The 19,095-nt window shown below is 47.6% G+C and overlaps 2 protein-coding genes and 1 long non-coding RNA gene across 3 annotated transcripts in view; 1 reads left to right on the forward strand and 2 right to left on the reverse strand.

The window, feature by feature from the left end:
• Positions 1-2,402, reverse strand: part of myo10 (myosin X) — a 95,296-nt gene extending 92,894 nt beyond the window's left edge. The window contains exon 1 of the mRNA XM_046407935.1: positions 1,745-2,402. Within this exon, the coding sequence (XP_046263891.1) occupies positions 1,745-1,765 (21 nt within the window). The 5' untranslated portion in view covers positions 1,766-2,402. The remainder of the gene's footprint in view (positions 1-1,744) is intronic.
• A 3,100-nt stretch (positions 2,403-5,502) lies between these two features.
• LOC124069169 lies at positions 5,503-7,003 on the reverse strand. Its single transcript, XR_006845027.1, has 2 exons — positions 6,155-7,003; positions 5,503-6,005 (listed from the first exon to the last, which is right to left on the reverse strand). It is a non-coding gene; the product is annotated as an uncharacterized LOC124069169 (long non-coding RNA).
• Positions 7,004-7,538: 535 nt separating this feature from the next.
• basp1 (brain abundant, membrane attached signal protein 1) overlaps positions 7,539-19,095 on the forward strand; it is a 35,544-nt gene continuing 23,987 nt past the window's right edge. Inside the window, exon 1 of the mRNA XM_046408004.1 lies at positions 7,539-7,694. The gene's annotated coding sequence lies outside the window, so the exon portion shown is untranslated. The remainder of the gene's footprint in view (positions 7,695-19,095) is intronic.

Below are 19,095 nucleotides of genomic sequence, written 5' to 3' on the forward strand. Positions count from 1 at the left end.
CAATTTCACAGAAATTAGCAAGCACAAAGAACAAGCACAGGTGAGAACAGGTGAGAAGAGGCGTCGACACAAAAGGAATCAACACGGAATGAAACACAAAGCATCCACTGACATCTAAATATACCCATGATGCTTTGCAGGCCTGAGTGTGCACAGACAATCAGTTGTTTTTAAACACAGCAAATTTACTGAGGGAGTAAACCCTGTGACAACAGGACGACGGCTGAGGGTTCGAAGCCCTTTGACAACAGAGTGTCTTTGTCAACCGTCCTCAGCATAAACACGCAACACTCCGGTTTCCAGTTCACATTCCTCCCGGCTCAAACTGCTGGCCTCCGTCTGCGGCGGCTGGAAGCTGCTTCGCTTCCTCGTCAAATGGCCTTTTCCTCAAAGACTGGGCTCTTTGTTTCGGCTGCGATTAGCTGGCAGATATAAAGGCAGGCAGGCTGATATTTGAGACTATTGTGCCTGCCTGCCTGCCTGCCTGCCTCTGGCGTCAGAAATATCCCCCCTCTCAGACTTGAAGGGAGAGCTCAGCAGCCAGATGCAGCGTCCACTCAGACTCTGCAGCAGGAAAGAGAAAAACCCGAAACCTCACGAGCCCCCACGAGCCTCGTGACCTTCGGCCTCTCGTACGGCAGGCAGGACCGAGGATCGCTTTGAGCGTTTCCTAATCCAGAGGCAGCGTGCCAGCGATGTGACAGCCGCCGCCATGAGCGGTGACTCAGGTGTTGCTGCCGTTACCTGGCCGACGTCACGGCACTGAGGTGTGGACGCTGATGGTGTAAATGAGTGAGTCACAGCTCATGGGAGGTTTACACAACCGGAAGGTTTCAGACTGTCAGAACTGTTTGGTCTTCACGTTCTAACAGAGGATTCAGTTATCACTAATCAATGTTTTCAGCTCTTTGTGTGACGACTCAGCAGCCTCATGACAAAATTCGTGTTCATTTTCTGTTTGTTTGTTCCAAATAAAAACGGAGGTGTGACTGAAACCAGGATCTCCTAACTTAAACCAAACCAAACCGCAGATGGGAATCAAAACCTGGATTCTGGTGTGATAGTCCTGACCCACCCAGACCAGCACCCTGAGACTGACATCCACCCAGACCAGCACCCTGAGACCGTGCAGGCACAGAACCTGGTCCTCACGTTCGGGGAGGGTTTGATGGAGGGCTGTGATAGCACGTTGGCTGACAGGATGTTTGAATCCCTCTGCTGGCTTTCAGATCAGCAACCGTCCTTTATCACACGACCATTCAGTAAAGATCTCCCTGCTGGCGGCTGGCCAACCGAAAGCTCCGGTGGGACGCACGTTCAGACTTCTATTAATAGGTTTACTGGACGGTTTTTTTTCTCGGAGGAAACGAGAAAAGAGGTGCGGAAATACCACGGATCCGCTGGGACCCCGTCCAAACCCCCAGGCCGACCAGCACGACCCCTCTGATATTCCTCTCACTTTCCTGCAGAGCTTTCCAAGCCTCTGAGAGTCATGATGACTTCAGGGCTCCAAGAGGAAGGCACAGCAGTGTGTATCACCTTTTACCTGCACATTACAGCACGTTAACAACTGGCGGGTTTAAGCTCACTTCGCTGGACTGTTGCGGGGCTGCCTCGGAGAAGGTTAACGCACAGAATCACACAAACACCCTGAACCTCGTAAGGAGTAAAGTCTCCTGAATGAAACCCCGGCGGGTCCGACATGCTGCATGAGAGGAGCAGGAAAACATCTGAGCCTTCTTACCTCCGTGAAGAAATTATCCATCGCCCTCGTTATTTTAATCCCCGAGGATTTACTGTATGGAAAGCGCGCGTCCGGTCGGGCCACCTCATGTGTTGTTAGTGTGGCTCCCAGCACACGCGGAAAAACAAGCAGATCCGACAGTTTCAGTCCATCACGTCCCCGCGGAGTCCGTCCGTCCGTCAGTCACTGTGTGAGGGGCTACAGTAGGAAATTTACTCTTTGTTTCTCCTGCTGCAGAGACCCTTTAAAAACTTTCGGAGTCCGGACTCCTCGGTGCGCCTGCGTGCGTCCCCGTCGGTGCTCCGCTCAGTCCGGTTCGGCGCTGGTTTTGGCCAGCGCTCAAACGTGCAGCTGAGGCGGCTAAACGACAGACCGGTCAAACTTTGGAGACCTCCACACAGTCAGTCACTCAAACCGGTGGACAATAAACCTGAAGCTCCACCTCCCCGCCCTGCAGCGCCCTCCTCCTCCTCCTCCTCCTCCTCCGCCTCCTGCTGCCGCGGCCCGCCGTCTCTCGGACTCCTCCTGCTGTCGATGCGAGGAGCCCGAAGCTGAATGAGTGAAGCACCGGAGGTGATGAGGAGCACAGCGGACGAGGAGGAAGATTCGACTGAAAACCGAGAAGAGTTCGGCTTCAGGAAGCCGCTCGTGTGACGTTTCAGAAGTCACGTGACGCGTCACACCTGAGAGGAACTAAAATGAACTGTGAGAGGTTCAACTCGACTTCGGTCACTACTTTCCAACAGGATCACGTGGTCTTCATCAAACAATAACAATCAAAAAAACAACATTTTTATTCCGTCCAATAAAATAAAAAGTCCTGATTTGGTCAGCACCTTAAGGCTGCTGTGGGCAGAACAAGAACGTGTCAATAAAATGGAATTAACGTTTTAAAACTGACACGAATGTGTGAGTTAATCTTCATCATTTAGATCCACACAGAGTGATCACACACAGAAGAAACTCAGACATCAGACATGATCTCAGCTGAACAAATCCCAGCAGCTTTAACATGAACAGGAGAACAAAGTGCTGAGGAGCTCCTGGCTGCTTCTGCTAGCACCCGTCCAGAAGTTCTCTGGATCACTGAGTTCACTGGAAGCCTGACGGTGAAGATGAGTCACGTTTTGTGCTGCTGTCCATCAGACTGTCATTGTGCCAGACATCTGCGAGAACATTTGCTCTGAATTTCACACAGAGGCTGTGAGATGTTCAGCGTTAACCTTCCTGCTGCAGGTTAACAACCCTGAGCCTTCACCCCTGACCTCCATCCTGTCATCTGGGATGTGGTGCCCCCTGCTGCTGACTGACAGGACAGCAGCAAACCCGAGCCCCTGAGCGCTGGTCCCTGAGAGCCGGCCCCTGAACAGCGGCCCCTGAGCATTAGCCCCTGAGCATTAGCCCCTGAATGCTGGTCCCTGAACATTAGCCCCTGAGCACCGGCCCCTGAATGCCGGCCCATGAGCGTCGGCCCCTGTGACCATCAGCAGCTCGGAGCAGAGTGGGAACGTGGGAACGCAGAGGAGAGAAAAGGTGGCCTTTTGGCATCAGAAGTGATTGTGTGCAGAAGTCCATCGCCTTCATTAATGCACAGCAGTGACGGTGGGCGCCCAGCTAAGTGCCTGAACTCATCAGCGCTGGTCTGTTTGTCTCCACCCGCGCTCGCACTCCTCAGCTCACCTGTCACAGGTGACAGCGCCGCCTCAGTGACCCTTGACCTCTCAATCCAAGCTGCTGATGGAGGTTAAGTGACGCTCGTTCTCTGAAGCGAAGCCCCTGAGGGTTCTCCAGTCAGGGTCAGCCTGGATTTAGTGACAGTAATGAGTTGAGTCCACCTTTAACACCAGCGTGAAGGCGGCTCCGCCCCCTGCCTCGACCTTTTGTGTCGCTGACGTGTTGAAGCCCTCAGCTGTGAGGGAACCTCTGCGTGTTGGAGCGTGTTTACCACAAACCAAACTTTGCTTTTCCACACATCCAGTGATTCTGTCAGAAGAACAAATGCATCTTCGCTCTGCTGAATTACACAACACGCGTCAGTCTCCTCAGTCTCCACGGTTTGCTGTTTGAAACGAAACCTGAATCAGAAACAAATGGATGCTTTGAACATGAATTACGTCCAAAAATATCAGCCAGCCTGTGATTTACAGCTGAAGGGCTGAAGGTTGCAGGATCTCAGAGCTGTCGAGATATTTTCTGATGCTGTGAATTTATTCGCCAGGCTGATTACACTCTGTGTGCTGACAGAAACAAGATCACAAGGTTGGGTCCAGTTAGTTTCAGCTCATTTAACAGAATAATATTAAGTCAGTGTCACAGCTCCACCTGCTGATCGGGTGAAGCTGCTGAGATGCGCTTGAAAGCTGACAAATGGAACCAATCAGCTGCCATCTGAAGACTTTTAGCTAATCTACACTTTATAGACAAAAGTATTGGGACATCACACCAACAGGGACTTTAATGACGTCTCATTGTAAACACACAGACAGCTTTGCAGCTCTAACAGCTTCCACTCTTCTGTGAAGGCTTTCCACAACATGTTGGAGTGTTTCTGTGGGAATTTGTGCCCATTCATGCAGTAGAGCATTTGTGAGGTCACACACTGATGTTGGACCAAAAGGCCTGTAAAGCCACCAAACAAACATTTCAGGCTGAGATCTCACTGAGAAGTTGGTTGGCTCTTGTTTGATTCTTTGCCAGCATCTCCAAACAGCACCAAAACAGGATGAGGAAGACAAACATTTCCTGTGGTCGATGTGAGATAAAGGAGCCGGGACGCGTGTCCATGGTGAGGCCGAAGCAGACTTTGTCCCCGCCGGCGTCCTGCTGAGAGGACGACTGGCTGAGGGTGGTGAGTCCGGTAACGCACATTTGATTTGCTGAGTCACTTTAACTTGAAGGTTTCACATTTTTAAGTTGTGTGATTAACACGGTAAAAGTCTTCACATTCTCACACATTTCAGTTTCAATGCAAACTCTCAGCCTGGTAAGTAAGCAGCATCTGTGAGTTGAAAATGTACCTCTAGAATAGAAGATTAAAGTAGCATAAAAAGGAAATACTCAAGTACAATTATATGTAATGTAAGTGTACTTAGTTACTTTGCACCACATTAATGGCCCCTACAAGCACACTAAACGCCCCGCAGACTCCTCAAAGCCTGGAGGCGGGAGATGCTGATAATTCGCTTGCAGTCAAGCCTGTCTTCACCTCCCTGTGATTACTGAGGGCTAAATGTTCATCTGAACTGTTTACCGACAAATGATGACGCAGCAACCTCTTTAAATCTGGGCAGGGCAGGACAGGCCCAGATGTTACTCATTTCAATCAGAAATACGACTAACGGCTGATTGTGGCAGGACAAAAGTATTGGGACACCCAGTCTTCACACCAGCAGGGATTTTAATGCATTAAAGCGCTTTGTTCAGGTGTGTCGCGCTGACAGTGACTCCATGGTCACCTTCCCCTCAGCGGCTCCCATCATCTCACCTGCACACCGACACTGCACAGGTTTTTTCTCCTATTTTACTTATTTATTTTATGTCTACTTGGAGCTGCTTGCCTGCCTCAGATGACCCCGTGGTGCTCCTGTGTTAAAGACAACGAGCCTCTTTGAGTCTTTGAATGTCACCTTAAGATGTGACGTTTAAGTTCTGCAAACAGGCCAACGAGATCGGACGATCTGACGACTTGACAGAAACCAAAGGGATGAAGCTGAGCTACAAAATCAAACAGGAAGTGATTGAAGAATGAAGAAATGTACTGATGTTTACATTTTTAATGTTTGTGTTTTGACCACAGTTCATTCTGTAGTTCCTCATCAATGACACACTGACACAATGTAGTGGATCCGCCTGATTAAGTTCAACTCAAACGATAAACTTCTGCTCTGCTGGGTTCTACATGAAGACACTTAAACTGATTTTGTTCCCTCAGCTGAAGCTCTGTTCGGTGAAGAGGCAGCTCCAGCTCAGGGTGGTGTGAACTGTGAGTGTGGTCTGACAGCAGCAGAACCAGACGCTTCAAAGCCACTTTTGAACTCCACTCTGATGTTTGAAACGGCTTCTTATTTCGACCTCAGGCCACCCCCTGGCTTCGGCGAAGCTTTCCACTGGCCGCGTGGCGACGACTCGCTCTTCGGTTCAGAGTGAAGATGAAAAGGTGCAGAGGTGCCTTCAACCACATGAGTCAGCTGCAAATGAAAAACAAGTGCGGGAAGGGAAACGCCGGCTGGAGCTCATGTCATCACATGTGAACCACAGTGCACTGATAAAGACAAAAATAAACATCCCATAAACACATGACGCGATCGGTGCAGGCAAACGCTTTTGCTGGCTGGGAAGTTAATGCATTTTAACCTTAATTTTCCTTCACAATATGTCTGCTGAAAGTGTTGAGATTCCCGCCGTCCTCACCTTCCATTATCATCATCATGTCACCCGGATGTTAGCTTGTTAGCTCGAACCACTCTGCGGGTTCTTCCACAGTTTGTGTGCAGTGACCCTTTAAGTTGAACAGCTCGGAGGCTTGTTCAGGTGTGTTTTCAGCACGTGTGTGAGCGAGCACAGGGGGGTGCAGGATCTGCAGCAGGATTTATGAGCAGCTCCGAGCAGAGGTCGCGTACAGCGGGGTCAGTCGGTGACCTCCCCCTAATCCCCACATACCTCCTGCTGGAGGGCAGGGCAGCGAGCTGCTCTTCCCCCCGGGACTCCCTCCAGAGCGGCTGACCCGCTGACAGCAGCCTGCTGGAGGAAGACACCACAGTGTGAAACGGCTTTTGACACCGTTTGGTCCTGCACGTGGACTGTATTAACACATAATATGTGACATGTTTTGCATTGGAAACGTATAAACGCTTCACTGTCATGTCAGGTAAACAAACGCTGGATCACCGCTTCCTCTGTAGGAGGCTTCACAAATGAAGCAAGTGTTTGCCTGGGCTGCCGCCTGGTGTCCAACAGGCGGTACTGCACAGAAACCGCTGAGAAGCTCGCAAAGCTCAATCTTCTCTCGTGTTACTTTCAGCAGCAGGCCTGATCGTGTACATCATACAGTTAACTTTGCTTAGCACTAATGCAGCAATCATTTCACATCAGATTTTTCCACGTAACCCCCCAGGACAGATTCATGCTCAGGCCTACTTAAGACAGCTTCATTAAGTAAAGGATCCGTGATTTTCTTCCACCTGCACGGTGTCCAGTGCGCTCAGTGGTGCATCGAGAGCACCAAGTCCTCCGTACGGAGCTACAGAGCCGACAGCGAGCGGCAGGGGGCGCACAGAGGCAACGAAAACACACACACACACACACACTGACGACGGACGATGGAGTATTTCCACTAATACAGGCGCAGAGGAAATTTATTTTACCGTCCAGGGCGCAACGCAAAATTATTTATCTGCTCAAACAACAAATCCACCGAGTAAGTACAAAGTAAGTACCAGGTCTGTTAAATAGGCTTGTAGGCTAAATGTACAACTTTAGTATTCGGAAGCAGTAATAACAACATGGTGAATGTTGTAGAAATATGGCAGGAATGTTACAGCGACAACACTGGAGATCAGCTACCACTCAGTAACTGAACACCTCATACAGGATCCTAAACCCGCTACAGGATCCTAAACCCGCACCCAGTGGACCCATCATGTCCACCGACTCTCACTGGTGCGTCGTAACGCTTTATTGACCACAGCAACAAGACATGAAATACATGAAATACATGTTCCTCAGGAGGCAGATCTGTGCGTGTGCTCTGTGTGCGTGCGTGCACAGTCCGCGCGCGCGTGCACGCACGTAGGGATGCGTGTGCGCGCAGGCGGAGGATCGCCGAGTCGACCCGTAACGTGCAGCAGGCACAAGCCGCTGGGCGCGCAGGAGAAGCCGCAAAAAAATTACAGCAGCCGCGACTCGAAACTGCGAGGAGAGCAGAGGGAGCGTCGGAACTTGAGTGTGCACGGTAAGAGCCGCCACGGCCGTGGGTTCTCCCCGTTTCTCCCCCAAAAACGGGTGCGCTTGTGGATGCTTTTGGCTCTTTTATTTTCATCTCTTTTCATCTCTTTTGTCTTCTCCATCATCTCTCCGTTTCGGGGAGCCCGGGGCGCACGCTGCGTGGTCAACGAGACAAAAGCTTTCGATTTGATGGGAAATCAAGAAGAAAATTGAACAAAAGCTGAACTGATTTGAAGGATTTAGAAATTCCACAAATTTCCTCTTCTGTCCTCCCTTTTTTCCCAGGCGTTAAAACGCGCACGGGCTCAGAAAAAGGGGTGTGTACCGTGTGGAGGAACACGCGCTTCGCCCTCACGCACGTTCTCGTTTTCCCCACTTTTATGGAGGGGGAAACTGCGCTTCGGCCGCGCACGCGCGTCCTCTCACGCGCTCTTTATTATCATTTATTGATTGGCCCCGGAATTGTTTATGATCAGTTATATAATTACTGCAGGCTGCAGCACAAACGGGTTTTTCTCTTTAATTTCCATCCGGTAAGCAGCTGAACATCCAGAAAGAAAGACGCCTTCTCCACCTCTTTGTCTGTGTGGAGGTGTGACACCGCTTGGCTGCGTGCAACAAGAACACACACACACACGCACACACACGCACACACACACGTTCAGTGGCTCTAAGCAGATTATGTCATGATTCAGATGAATTATTGATCTCATATTTCCGTTTTATTGCACTGAGAAGATGGAGGAGGATGGAGGGGCAGACGGGGATTTGGGGAGCGTGTGTGTGATGTGTGTGTCTGTCTGTCTGTGTGTGTGTGTGTGTGGGTGGGGGTTGATGTAGAATTGTGGAGGTGTACCTGAACAACCACTCCCCTCTCTCACACACACACACCCACACACACACACCGATGTTATTTGTGCAGCGAGTCAAACTTTATTAGCCATCCTCCGTCGGTTAATTGTCCGGTCCTTTGTTTGCTGCGGCACGCATGCGCAGTGGGAGAAGGGTGTGGATGGGGAGAGATGCCACTTTGCCTGTCAATGGGATGGAGAGGAGGCGGAGGAGGCGGAGGAGGAGGATGGTGGGGTTTTAATTACTGCTCTGTTTATTTAAGGCGGAAGGATAGAAAATGATAATAGAACTAAAATGAGCTGTGTGGTGCGCGTGCGTGCGTGCGTGTGTGTGGTGTGTGTGTGTGTGTGTGTGTGGAGATGCCAGACGCCGGCCTGTGTGTGAATGGAGCCACGTTGATGGTGATGCTGCTGTAGCAGCATTTGACCGTATTTTCACTGTAATAGCAAAGCAATCAACTAGTCGATCAGTCGATGAAGAAAATTAATAATAAATAACGCTGATAATCAATTAGTTTTATCAGTAAATCATCAGTAATGAAAAGGGAAAATGCCAAACATCAGCCTCTCAAAGGAGGATTTGCTTCTTTTCTCAGCTTCACATAAATATCTGAATATTTTTTGTCTCAGTTTTCTGGCATTTTATTGATTAAACAAGCGGTCGCTTGGTCAGAGAAATAATCTACATATTAAAAATTTTCATTAGTAAACCTGAAGGCGTTTACACTGGATGGACGGCTGAGAGAGGTATTCTCATCAGGGCCGTAAGTATAATAAGCACAGGGGGGCACATCCCCACCCTGAACATTCAAATATGCTCAAAATGCCCCCCAGCCGTGTGACGTGTAAAACATTATTAATACTACAGGTTCTACCAACAGTACTGCAGTACTGTTGCTTGACTGCCTGTCGCTTCGTTTCATTACTTGTGTGTGTGATATGAGTGTTTTGTGGGCCAAATTGTTTTTGTGAGTGATGTGTGTGTGTGTGTGTGTGTGTGTGTGTGTGAGAGAGAGAGAGAGAGAGAGGGATCTTCCATAATGATCCATGCAGTATTATGTGATACTCCTCCCAGGTTGTGAATTCTTTTTAGCGATCTGCAGTGATGAAAAGTGAGCAAACATAACAGAAAGCCATTCTGAGGGGGTTTTATTTTATCTGAGTATTTCCACATGATGCTACATAGTACTTCTACTACTACTACTAGATAATTCAATGTGAGAGCAGGTGTGTACTTGTATGTGTTCCCCACAGTAGTTCTGTCCTATATGAGAAAGCCTTGACATGTTTAAAGTGCGTCTCAGATCCCTTAAAGCCAACAGTGCTATGTTTTAATTTATCCACAAAATCGTTTGGTGAAAATAATCCTGTTACTGTAGTGTGGCTGCAGATTTTGAAACAGAAGAAAGTCATTAACAGTGTGGAAGCATGGAGCACTCTGATTGGCCATGTGACTGTGACATATGAGCCCACCTGGGGACACTTGTCAGGTGTCTTTACGCTCTGTCACACTCGTTTTCTGTCACTTTGCTGGCAGCTTAAATACAAGAACAAAACAAAAACACCAACATTATCTGGTTATTGACTTGGCAGCATGTCTCTGAGCCGTGCTATAAGATCACCATGGTAACGGAGGGACAGTAGTAATGTGCCCTGTCCGTCCGGCTGCCGATTGGCTCGTATAAATCGAGCTCTGAGTGAGCTCATTCATCCTGCTGGACGGAGACGAACAGAAACCTGATGAGAAGTTAGGACGGTGACTCATCCATTAATGCAGCCGTCAAGGTGTGTGTGTGTGTGTGTGTGTGTGAGAGAACTCTTCATTCTGACACACACACACCTATACAATATATGGCCAAAAGTATGTGGTCAGAATTTATAGAGGACAAGAGTGAGCTGTCCACATATTTTTGTCAGGCAGAAATGAGAGGTGTGTGTGTGTAAGTGTGTGTGTGTGTGTGTGTGACAGGGTGGGGTATCATGTCACGTCATGTCTCCCCTCCTCTCAGCCCCCTCCTTCACTTAACGATTATCATAAAAGGAAGTGAACTCTCTGTCGACGCTCCAGTGAGTCATGTGATGAACAGGATCACTTTCACACGACGTGACGTCTGTCTTAATTAAAGCATCAGCCGGCGCGGGATGCAGACGGAGGCTCGTTAGCTCACAGCCGAGCACATGAAGCAGGACGATGGGAGGCGCCAGCTGCTGGAGGAGGGTGGAGAGCGGCTGCAGCTGCAGTTTGAGTCGCTGCTACTGCTGTCACTAGCATATACTGCTACTTTATGCTACTATGACAGCAAGGTGTTAGCGTGTCAGAAACAGCAGGTGAAATCATCTCACCTCAGTGTCAGGTTTCTGGGATTCAGTGACACGCAATGAGCTGTTGTGCTTTTTGCTCTAATGTTTCATTATGAAGTAAATCTTGATTTGACGACGTGATGCCTTCAGGTCCCGGTGGACTTGGCTTTAACGCTGCAGTTCTGTCTGCCACTGGGTAGGCTGCTGCTGGTGTTCAGTCAGGCTGACATCGTTTCTGTCTCCTTTCACGTCTCCACTATGCACTAAGTGAATGGAAAACATTTAGTCCAGCTTGGGACAGAAACAGTTACATGACTTGGAAACACCAGGTTGGTGAAAGGAGAAAGAGGAGATGTTACCAGAACTGTCCTCAGATCTACACCCGCATCTCCACATGACCAACCAGTGATGTTTGCTCAGGTGCGGCTTTGAGTCCGGTCGCTCACAGTACCGAAACTGTGCGTCTGTTTGTATTGAGTGAGTGGGTTTGTGAAAGAAGCCACAGTGAGCACAGAGCGGCTCACAGCAGCATGAAGGTGTAAATGCTGAGTGTTGGCTGAGTTTTCACTCTGCCTATAAAGAGTCTATTAGCTGCAGGGAAACCAGAACGAGTTGCCATTTCACACTCAGACTCGGCGTACAGCCGGGCTGCCTTCGGTTTGCTGATCGCTCGGCGTCCGTCGCCACAGCGCGCTGCTCCGACTGGAAAGAGGAAGTCGAGAGTTTCCACGTCATCTCAAAGGAAGAATGACTCTGTGTGTTTTCTACAAGTTTATCTTGGTCCTCTTTAAGTGGAGTCGGTGCAGCAGACGGCTTACAGGGAAGATGGAGGAGGTGCTGATCAAGTATTTTTACATTTCCCAAAAACACTTTGCCTCGCAGTCTAAATGCGACTGTCCTTTTATGGACGTTACAATGAGTCGTGGCTGCAGCGAGTCGCACTGAGGTCACGTCCTCGGCCTGTTCTCTTCAACATCTTTCAGGTTTCCAGTAAAAGCTGTTTATGGAGAGTTTTGTTACCCAGCACATTTTGTTTTAGTTTTATTATTAATAACCAAGACATGCTCTCTGAAAACACATTAAAATAATAAGACTTACTTAAAACCACCTGCGTGATATTCTCGTGCTGCCAGAACACGGGACCTCTGGGGGGGTTGGTGGTCATCAGCATCAGAGTTTTGGATCCTTTGGGTCCTGTGCATTGAGAGTGTTTGTCAGAGAAGACACCTGATTGCCAGAACCCAAATGTTTCCCTGCAGAACTTTGCATTGTAAACAGATGATTAAGGTTATTCACTTCCCTTCAGTGGTCTTAATGCTGTGGCTCATTGGTGTATACATTTGCAGTGTATTTGCATTAATCAGAGTCTTCAGATTAATATTGTGAAATGAGTCTTTTACCAGCCAAATTGAAAATAAAAAGCAGGCAAGTTTGATAAAAACAAAAAGCAGGCTTTAATAACGCAAAGCTGAAATTCAGCCAAGGAGAAATTCACAAGTTAAACTGAGAACAAACAGGAAGGCCACAGGGAACACAGGCAACAGTCTGCAGGAAAACAAAGCAGCAAGTGCAGGCCAAAGCTGAAAGAGTGAGAACACACTGACTACATGCACAAAGAGAGAATTAACCAATGAAACCAAGACACACAAAGACAGGAAGTAGTGACAACAAAACGCAGGAGGAGAGACTCTCTCAGCATAAAACAAGAAATAAAACCCAAAACCCTCACGCTGTCATAAACCAAAACTTCTGGCTTCTTTAATTTAGCTTTTAAGGCTCACAACCCGACTTCCAGCCGTTCTTTTCATCAGACAGGCTCCGATGAAGCCACGCCCCCTGGCTGCTCTGCACGTTTTGCTCAGCCCCCTAGTGGCTACGAGAAGACGCACGCAGCTTTAAAGACGCTGGCTCATTTCATCATCCGCCCTCACGTCCATAAATATCCTCACGTTTTATGTTGTCACAATCAACAGGAAGCTGGGAATGTGTGTGTGCATGTGGCTGCACTCTTAACAAAATCTGTACCTTACATTAATTGGTAACATGGTTTTACAAAAGCTAAAATCGCGTCTTTGACCCGAGGTTTGATGCGTCTTGCAGTCATTTTTTTCTGCGTAAGAAAATGAAAGTGGAAGTGGCGGCCGGCCCCTGCTCGTGTCCCTGCCTGCTCCAGTCCCCGCCGGAGGTTTGACGGCGGTGCAGCATGTCCTCGTCCTCGGCAGCTCTTTCACCATGAGCGCCATCTGTCACATCGCGCCTCGTCTTCCAGGAAATTACAGCTCAAACCGAAAGCGACAACGTTATCTGATATGTACCCCGGCGGGACGGGAATGAACTCAGCAATCTCAGCTCGCTCTCTGCTGAATCCCCAAATCCACTCACTCACCCACTCAGTTGTCCTTGTGGGTCTGAGAATCATTTGGCGAAGGCAGATAAAGGGACAATCTGACCATATTTCTTCCACCAGCCTGTCCTCTTTATCTGTGCGGGAGACAGATCTCGTCCTAAGAGCAGAGCCGGTAGTGACAACATTTGTGAGATTTTAATGGCCAAACGGCTTCATTTGAGACTTGGATAGCAAACTGGCACCTGTTACTGCGGAGTAATTGCTGTGAAAGCGGAGCAGATTGTGGAGGCTTTTGCAGCAGCACCTGCTCACTAAACATTTTACGGAGATGTCACTTGTGGTTTTGTTAAGTAATAACTCTTGGCTTTGAATGAAAGTGAGCTTTTGTTCAGCGGCTTCAGGTTTGTGTACCGTCTGAATGTAAAGAGCAGTAAATCCTGAGAGAAGAAAAAGAAATTTTCTGCATTCCTGCCTCACGGTCTCATGAGTGTTGACTGCAGTGGAGGCACTTATGAGATTGTATTGTCAGTTATTAACTGCAGGAATTTCCTGATGCAAATATGCGGTGTGAATTATAGATCAGTGTGAACCTCAGTAAAAGTTCACATTCATATCTGCCGGCTATGGGACAGATTTTTTTTAAAAATAAAGTGACGTGGGCAGCAGCCATCTTGTTTGGCCCACCAGTGAGACTGCAGCCTGCAAGAGCAGGAAATCTGGTGGCAGTGCGTGGCAGCACCGACGACTGTTGTTTCAATAATGATGTCAGGTGAGAAAGTGATGAGAAGAACAGCATTTAAAGGCACAGTTACGTAATTAATGAATAAAAACTAAAGATGTAGTTTGATGAGGCAGCGAAGCAGCGTGGGATTGTGGGAGCTGAAGTCTTCATTGCTGCTGATGAAAATCTGACGTGACTCAGGCAGAAATGTTCACCAATACGTTTTAAAGTTTTAACGTCTACGTCAACATTTAAATTGCTCATCAGGCCACAAATTAGAATTCACGAAGGTAGAAGCTCCTCCCACCAGGACTTGATTGATGGAGTTTCTTTCAAACATGCAGTAAAATATTTTCCTTTTTTTAGGGGGGCATTTGGGGACAACAGACACAAGTTGTGAGCACCACATTAACATACCATCACCTTTTAAGTGGATATGTTGAACCTCTTAGTGTAAACAGTAGCTTACACATCCAGCAGTCACACAGCATGTGGAGTTCATGTGGAGTTGCGTTTGATGAACGTAAGTCCAGTGTTCCTCCTCTTTTAGCTCTGCTTTTGGTCTCCACCAGCACCTGTGAAGTATATCTGTCTCTTATGTCCCCCAACACAGGAATATGATGGACGAATGAGCCGAAAGTACTTTGAAACTGATGGGAGCTGCAGTTTGTTTTCATTCATTTATTTTGTATTCACGTTTTTATTTCATACAAAGATCTATTACACTTTATCGTATTTTAGATTTACCATTTTAAGCACATACAGTAAGACTACAGCTGAACCAGCTGCATTAACTAAAGTTAAAAAACAAACTGAAATGGAGCCAGTAGAAATGGAAGGTTGAGGTCACTGAAGTGAAAAATCTCTCTCTGAATGTCGCTGTGTAAAATGTAACTTCTCAGTTCAGAATGAGCTGTTTTTAGAAGCAGCTCCTGTTACAGTTAGCATTAAAGCTGGACGAACAACATGAATCCACTCAGCAGTCAGAGGGAACGTGTCTGAGCCCGGCAGCCTTCAGAAACCATCGGCATCTCGGCTCTTCCTCTCTGCTGTCTCTTCTTCTCCCAGCAAATCTCCGAAACAGTACAGAAAAGTGTACGTGAATCTTAAGCAGCGCAGAGTCTGAGAATAATGAGATGGTACAAGAGAGTTTAGACTCGTAGGTGCTCGGCCTCCTCGTGTTTGTGTTGCAGTCCCAGTTCTGTCAGCTCCCATCGACGAGACACGAGATGACGGCGGGATGAAAATTACAGGAAAATCTCTCACCGGGTAGTTTTTTTATCCTCAAGTGTGAGACGTGATCAAGGGCTTGTCTGAAACGCTCAGCGCTGTGTGTGTGTGTGTGTGTGTGTGTGTGTGTGTGTGTGAGAGAGAGAGAGAGAGAGAGAGATGATGGACGGGTGTGTTTTCTACGTACGTAGTTGTTTGCAGTTACAGTCAATATATTCTTTATTTTTGAATATTTGCAGTATTTTCATTCAGTTTTTTTAATTTAACTTTATTAAACTTGATTTTTAATTATGTAGAAATATATTGAATATATTTGTTTTAATTTTAAATCTTATTTATAATGTACCTGCAGTGTATTTCAGGTCATAAATGATGTATTTCTGAATATTTGAGTATCCTTGAAATGAGTGAGATGAGTAAAGATACGTTAGTAATGAATGTAGTCACCTTTAAATTAAAATGCATTTATTTTTATTCAATCATGATGTAATGCATTGAACTGAACAAAGACAACAAGTTTCAGCTCCGTGTGAAATTCTGAATTTTATTCATTCTGAATAAATAAAATCTGATCTGTTGCATCTCTCTTGTGCTGCCTGCTCTGCGATGGCACAGTGGACACCAATTAGAGTTCAGTCTAGACTGAGCGTGTCCTCAGCGGAGTCGCCGACCCGCCTGCCTGCGTGGTGCTGGCTGATGTGTGTCTTGGCTCTCGCCCCCCTGTGGCTCTTTTTGGGGTTAGCTGGAGTTTAGAGTCGACTTTGTCCCGACTCCTCGTCTGGCCTGCCACCCAGCGCCGCTGGCTGCAGGGCTGCCCTCCTTCTCTCCCTCTCTCGCTGTCTCGCTGTTGTGGCTGGAGACAGCGGACGACCGCCACGTCCAATTTCTGTCCGCCGGCGTCTGGCCGCGAGCTGACGACGCGCTGGTGACAGGGGTCATTCAGATGTGACGCTGAGAGGGCCAGTTTAGCCGAGCCAGACAGACTGACAGACAGCCAGACAGACGGAGGAAAACAAGGCAGGCTGGATGTCTGAGTCTGCAGCTGATATGTTGCAAACAGATGCAGTGCTGTTGTTAGATCCCAGCCTAAAGCCACTTTGACTGCTGCGTCTGTGTGTTTGGTGCTGAGTCCGGTTTCTGGTCACTTTGAGCTCTGGTGGAAACACGACTCAGGTACAGCTCCTTTATGCTGACCCGTCGTCCCTCCGGGGGAGACGTTTGGCCGGCACACCTGAAAACAATCTAAAAACCAAGTTAATGAAGAGGAGATATTTGATTGTAATCTCAAAGATGTTGATGCTGTTCTGCTTCTTTTAGTTCAGTCAGTTCAATTTACTAACTGACTGACCCATTAAAAGGCAAAAAAAACATTTTTTATGTGAGAATGAAATGACGTCCACCAGATTTGGACAAAACAAGGCGGCTCTGACATGGGACAGACCTTATCAGGCCTTATCAACCCGTTGGAGACGGCAGAGCACAAACTGGCACACAGCTGATTTGTTAATTATCATAATCAAATACCTCAGGATGCCTCAGGATTGACAGAAGATGTTCTTTGGATTATGTAATCTCTTCAGAAGAATACGGGAATATCCTGAATGGACCTGAACAGCCTCCTCTGGTTTCAGTGTTGCCACCAGATGTTGGCTGCGGGGATTTGCTTCCATACAAGAGAATTAGTGAGCTCCAACACTGACGCTGGGTGATAGGGTCCGGCTCGCAGTCAGCCGTCCTGTTAATCCCAGTGACGCTGCATGGGGTCGTCTGTACCATCGTGTTTAATCACCACTTACTTCCTGTTTAAGCCCCGCCCAGTGGTTGGACAAATACAGACACAGAGAGTAGTGTACTCGCTCATTGACGCCAGTTCTTTGACACAAAGATGGCTGGAAAAATTTCTTGCTGTTTTCAGATGAAGTGACCTCGAAAGGCGGCGAACGAGTCAAATGAAGGTGTGGTTGATCTGTGACCCCGTGGCGGATGGGAACCGAGGGATTGGGCCGCATTCTCACTCATAATGAAAGATACTGCAGTTCTCTGTAGATTTTCTGACATTTGGAGCAACAAGAGTTTCATTGCCTCCTTCGAACATCAGAGGGAATCTTCCTCTCCCTTCAAGCGTCAGATTTATGAAACGCTACCGAAGACGATTCCGGTGAAGGTGCTTTATGTTTTCCTGTGCACTCGGATCTCGCCGGTAAAGCGGATCACAAACATCACAGAAGAGTCCCCAGAAAGCAGTCAGGAGTTATTACCTCCGTCTCCAGGCTCAGAGTCAGGAGGAGCAGAGCAGCTCTAGGATCTTTATTACCGACAGCTCGAGTCCTCAGCTCTGACTGACTGAGTCTGGTGTGAGGCCCAAACAAACACAAAACCCAACACATAAATGCTGAAGGCAGGGGTGACGTTTTACCGGCTCGTCAGTAAATTGTTAGGGGACTCATTCACTGCAATCATGAACACAGCAGTCCATCGATGCTGTTGTACTTCATAAAGTGAGCAGCCATGTTGGATGTGCTCAGGGTTAGTTTGGTCACACAAAACAGGAACCTTCCTCAGCTGAAGAAACATAACCAGATTTTGATCGTGGAAAACAAGTGCTGTCTGAAAAGTAAGAAGCTAATATAAAAGCTAGTGAAAGGCATGTACAGTAGCTGCACACATTACAGTTAATGAGCAAAAAGATGCAGAACAGCTGATAGTCTTTCAGAGGCCGTTTCCCATCAGAATTTCTCGCTCGATTCCCAGGACTTTCTCAGAAATGTCACCAGGCAGCAGCCCTGCAGAGATATTGATTGATGTTGGACCGTGTCTGGCTCCGGGTGGAAGCCGGGGGCCTCGGGGATCCGTGCAGACAGATGGAAAGCAGGATGGTGTGGGACACTAGGATGGCAGAGCTGCCAGTGGTGGGCTCAAAGCTGCAGTGCTATTGATTGACATAAGAGATAGAGCCCCGCGAAGCCGAGCTGAAGGAGAGACAAAGAGAAACGAAAAGCGTTCGGCTCTGAAACAATCCCCGGGTGGGTTTGGTAGCCACATGAAGCCTTTATGTGATACGTGCAGATATGTACCTCTGCAGTATCCGTAGCTCCAGGAAACAGCAGATAAGCAGTAATTAGACATATCCCCCCCTCCCATATCTTAGACTATCACAGATAAACCAAAATCTCTGTCTGTCTCCTGATTTCTCATTTCTTAAAACACTTTCAAGGTTGCAGTGTTATTGGTACGTTTCTCCACACTGATGTCAGTCAGCTCGGCTGCTAGAATTAAATGCTAAAACTGTACATTTGCTGGTTTTGTTGTGTAAGCATCACAGAAACATTCCTAGTTTAAGTGTAAGTGTTCTGGTCACATGTGTATGAGCAGAAGCTTTCAGCGGTCGGCGATGGCGTGCAACAGCTGCCCAGCGAGTGACCGCCGCTCGAGACTCTTTGTGACACCAACAGCTGATATGCTGAGGCATGTTGGGAGATTTTTCAACAAAACATGACCTTTTCCTAACCCTAACTAAGTGTTTTAGTGCTTAATCATAACCGGACCTCAAATTGAAACTAAAAGGTGCAAAAATGTAAAATTTCAACTGAATCCCTGGTTTGCGGAAACCCAAAGTGCGAAAATTTATTCTGCTGAAAGCCCTGTTGGTAATTCAGGAACTGAACTTAAGTTATTGTTGCCTTCACTGGAGGAAAAAACCCTCGAGTCCAGTGCAGGTTTTCACGATGACACTGAGCTTTCAGCTACTAAATCTTCATCAGAGCTAAACGTCTTTCCCAGAGCTCACGTAAAGCACGCTGATGGCTTGTCATGCGGGTGCACAGGAGAAGTGTACAGTAGTTCATTTCATGTTACAATAAGTCAGTTCAGACAGCAATGAGGAAATCAAAAGAAAGCAAATGCAGAAGTAATAAAAGGGAAGGAAATACTGCTGATTCGCTGCAAGCTGTTCAGGATA

The sequence above is a fragment of the Scatophagus argus genome, chromosome 13 (genome assembly GCF_020382885.2).
Source record: "Scatophagus argus isolate fScaArg1 chromosome 13, fScaArg1.pri, whole genome shotgun sequence".
Taxonomy (NCBI): domain Eukaryota; kingdom Metazoa; phylum Chordata; class Actinopteri; family Scatophagidae; genus Scatophagus; species Scatophagus argus.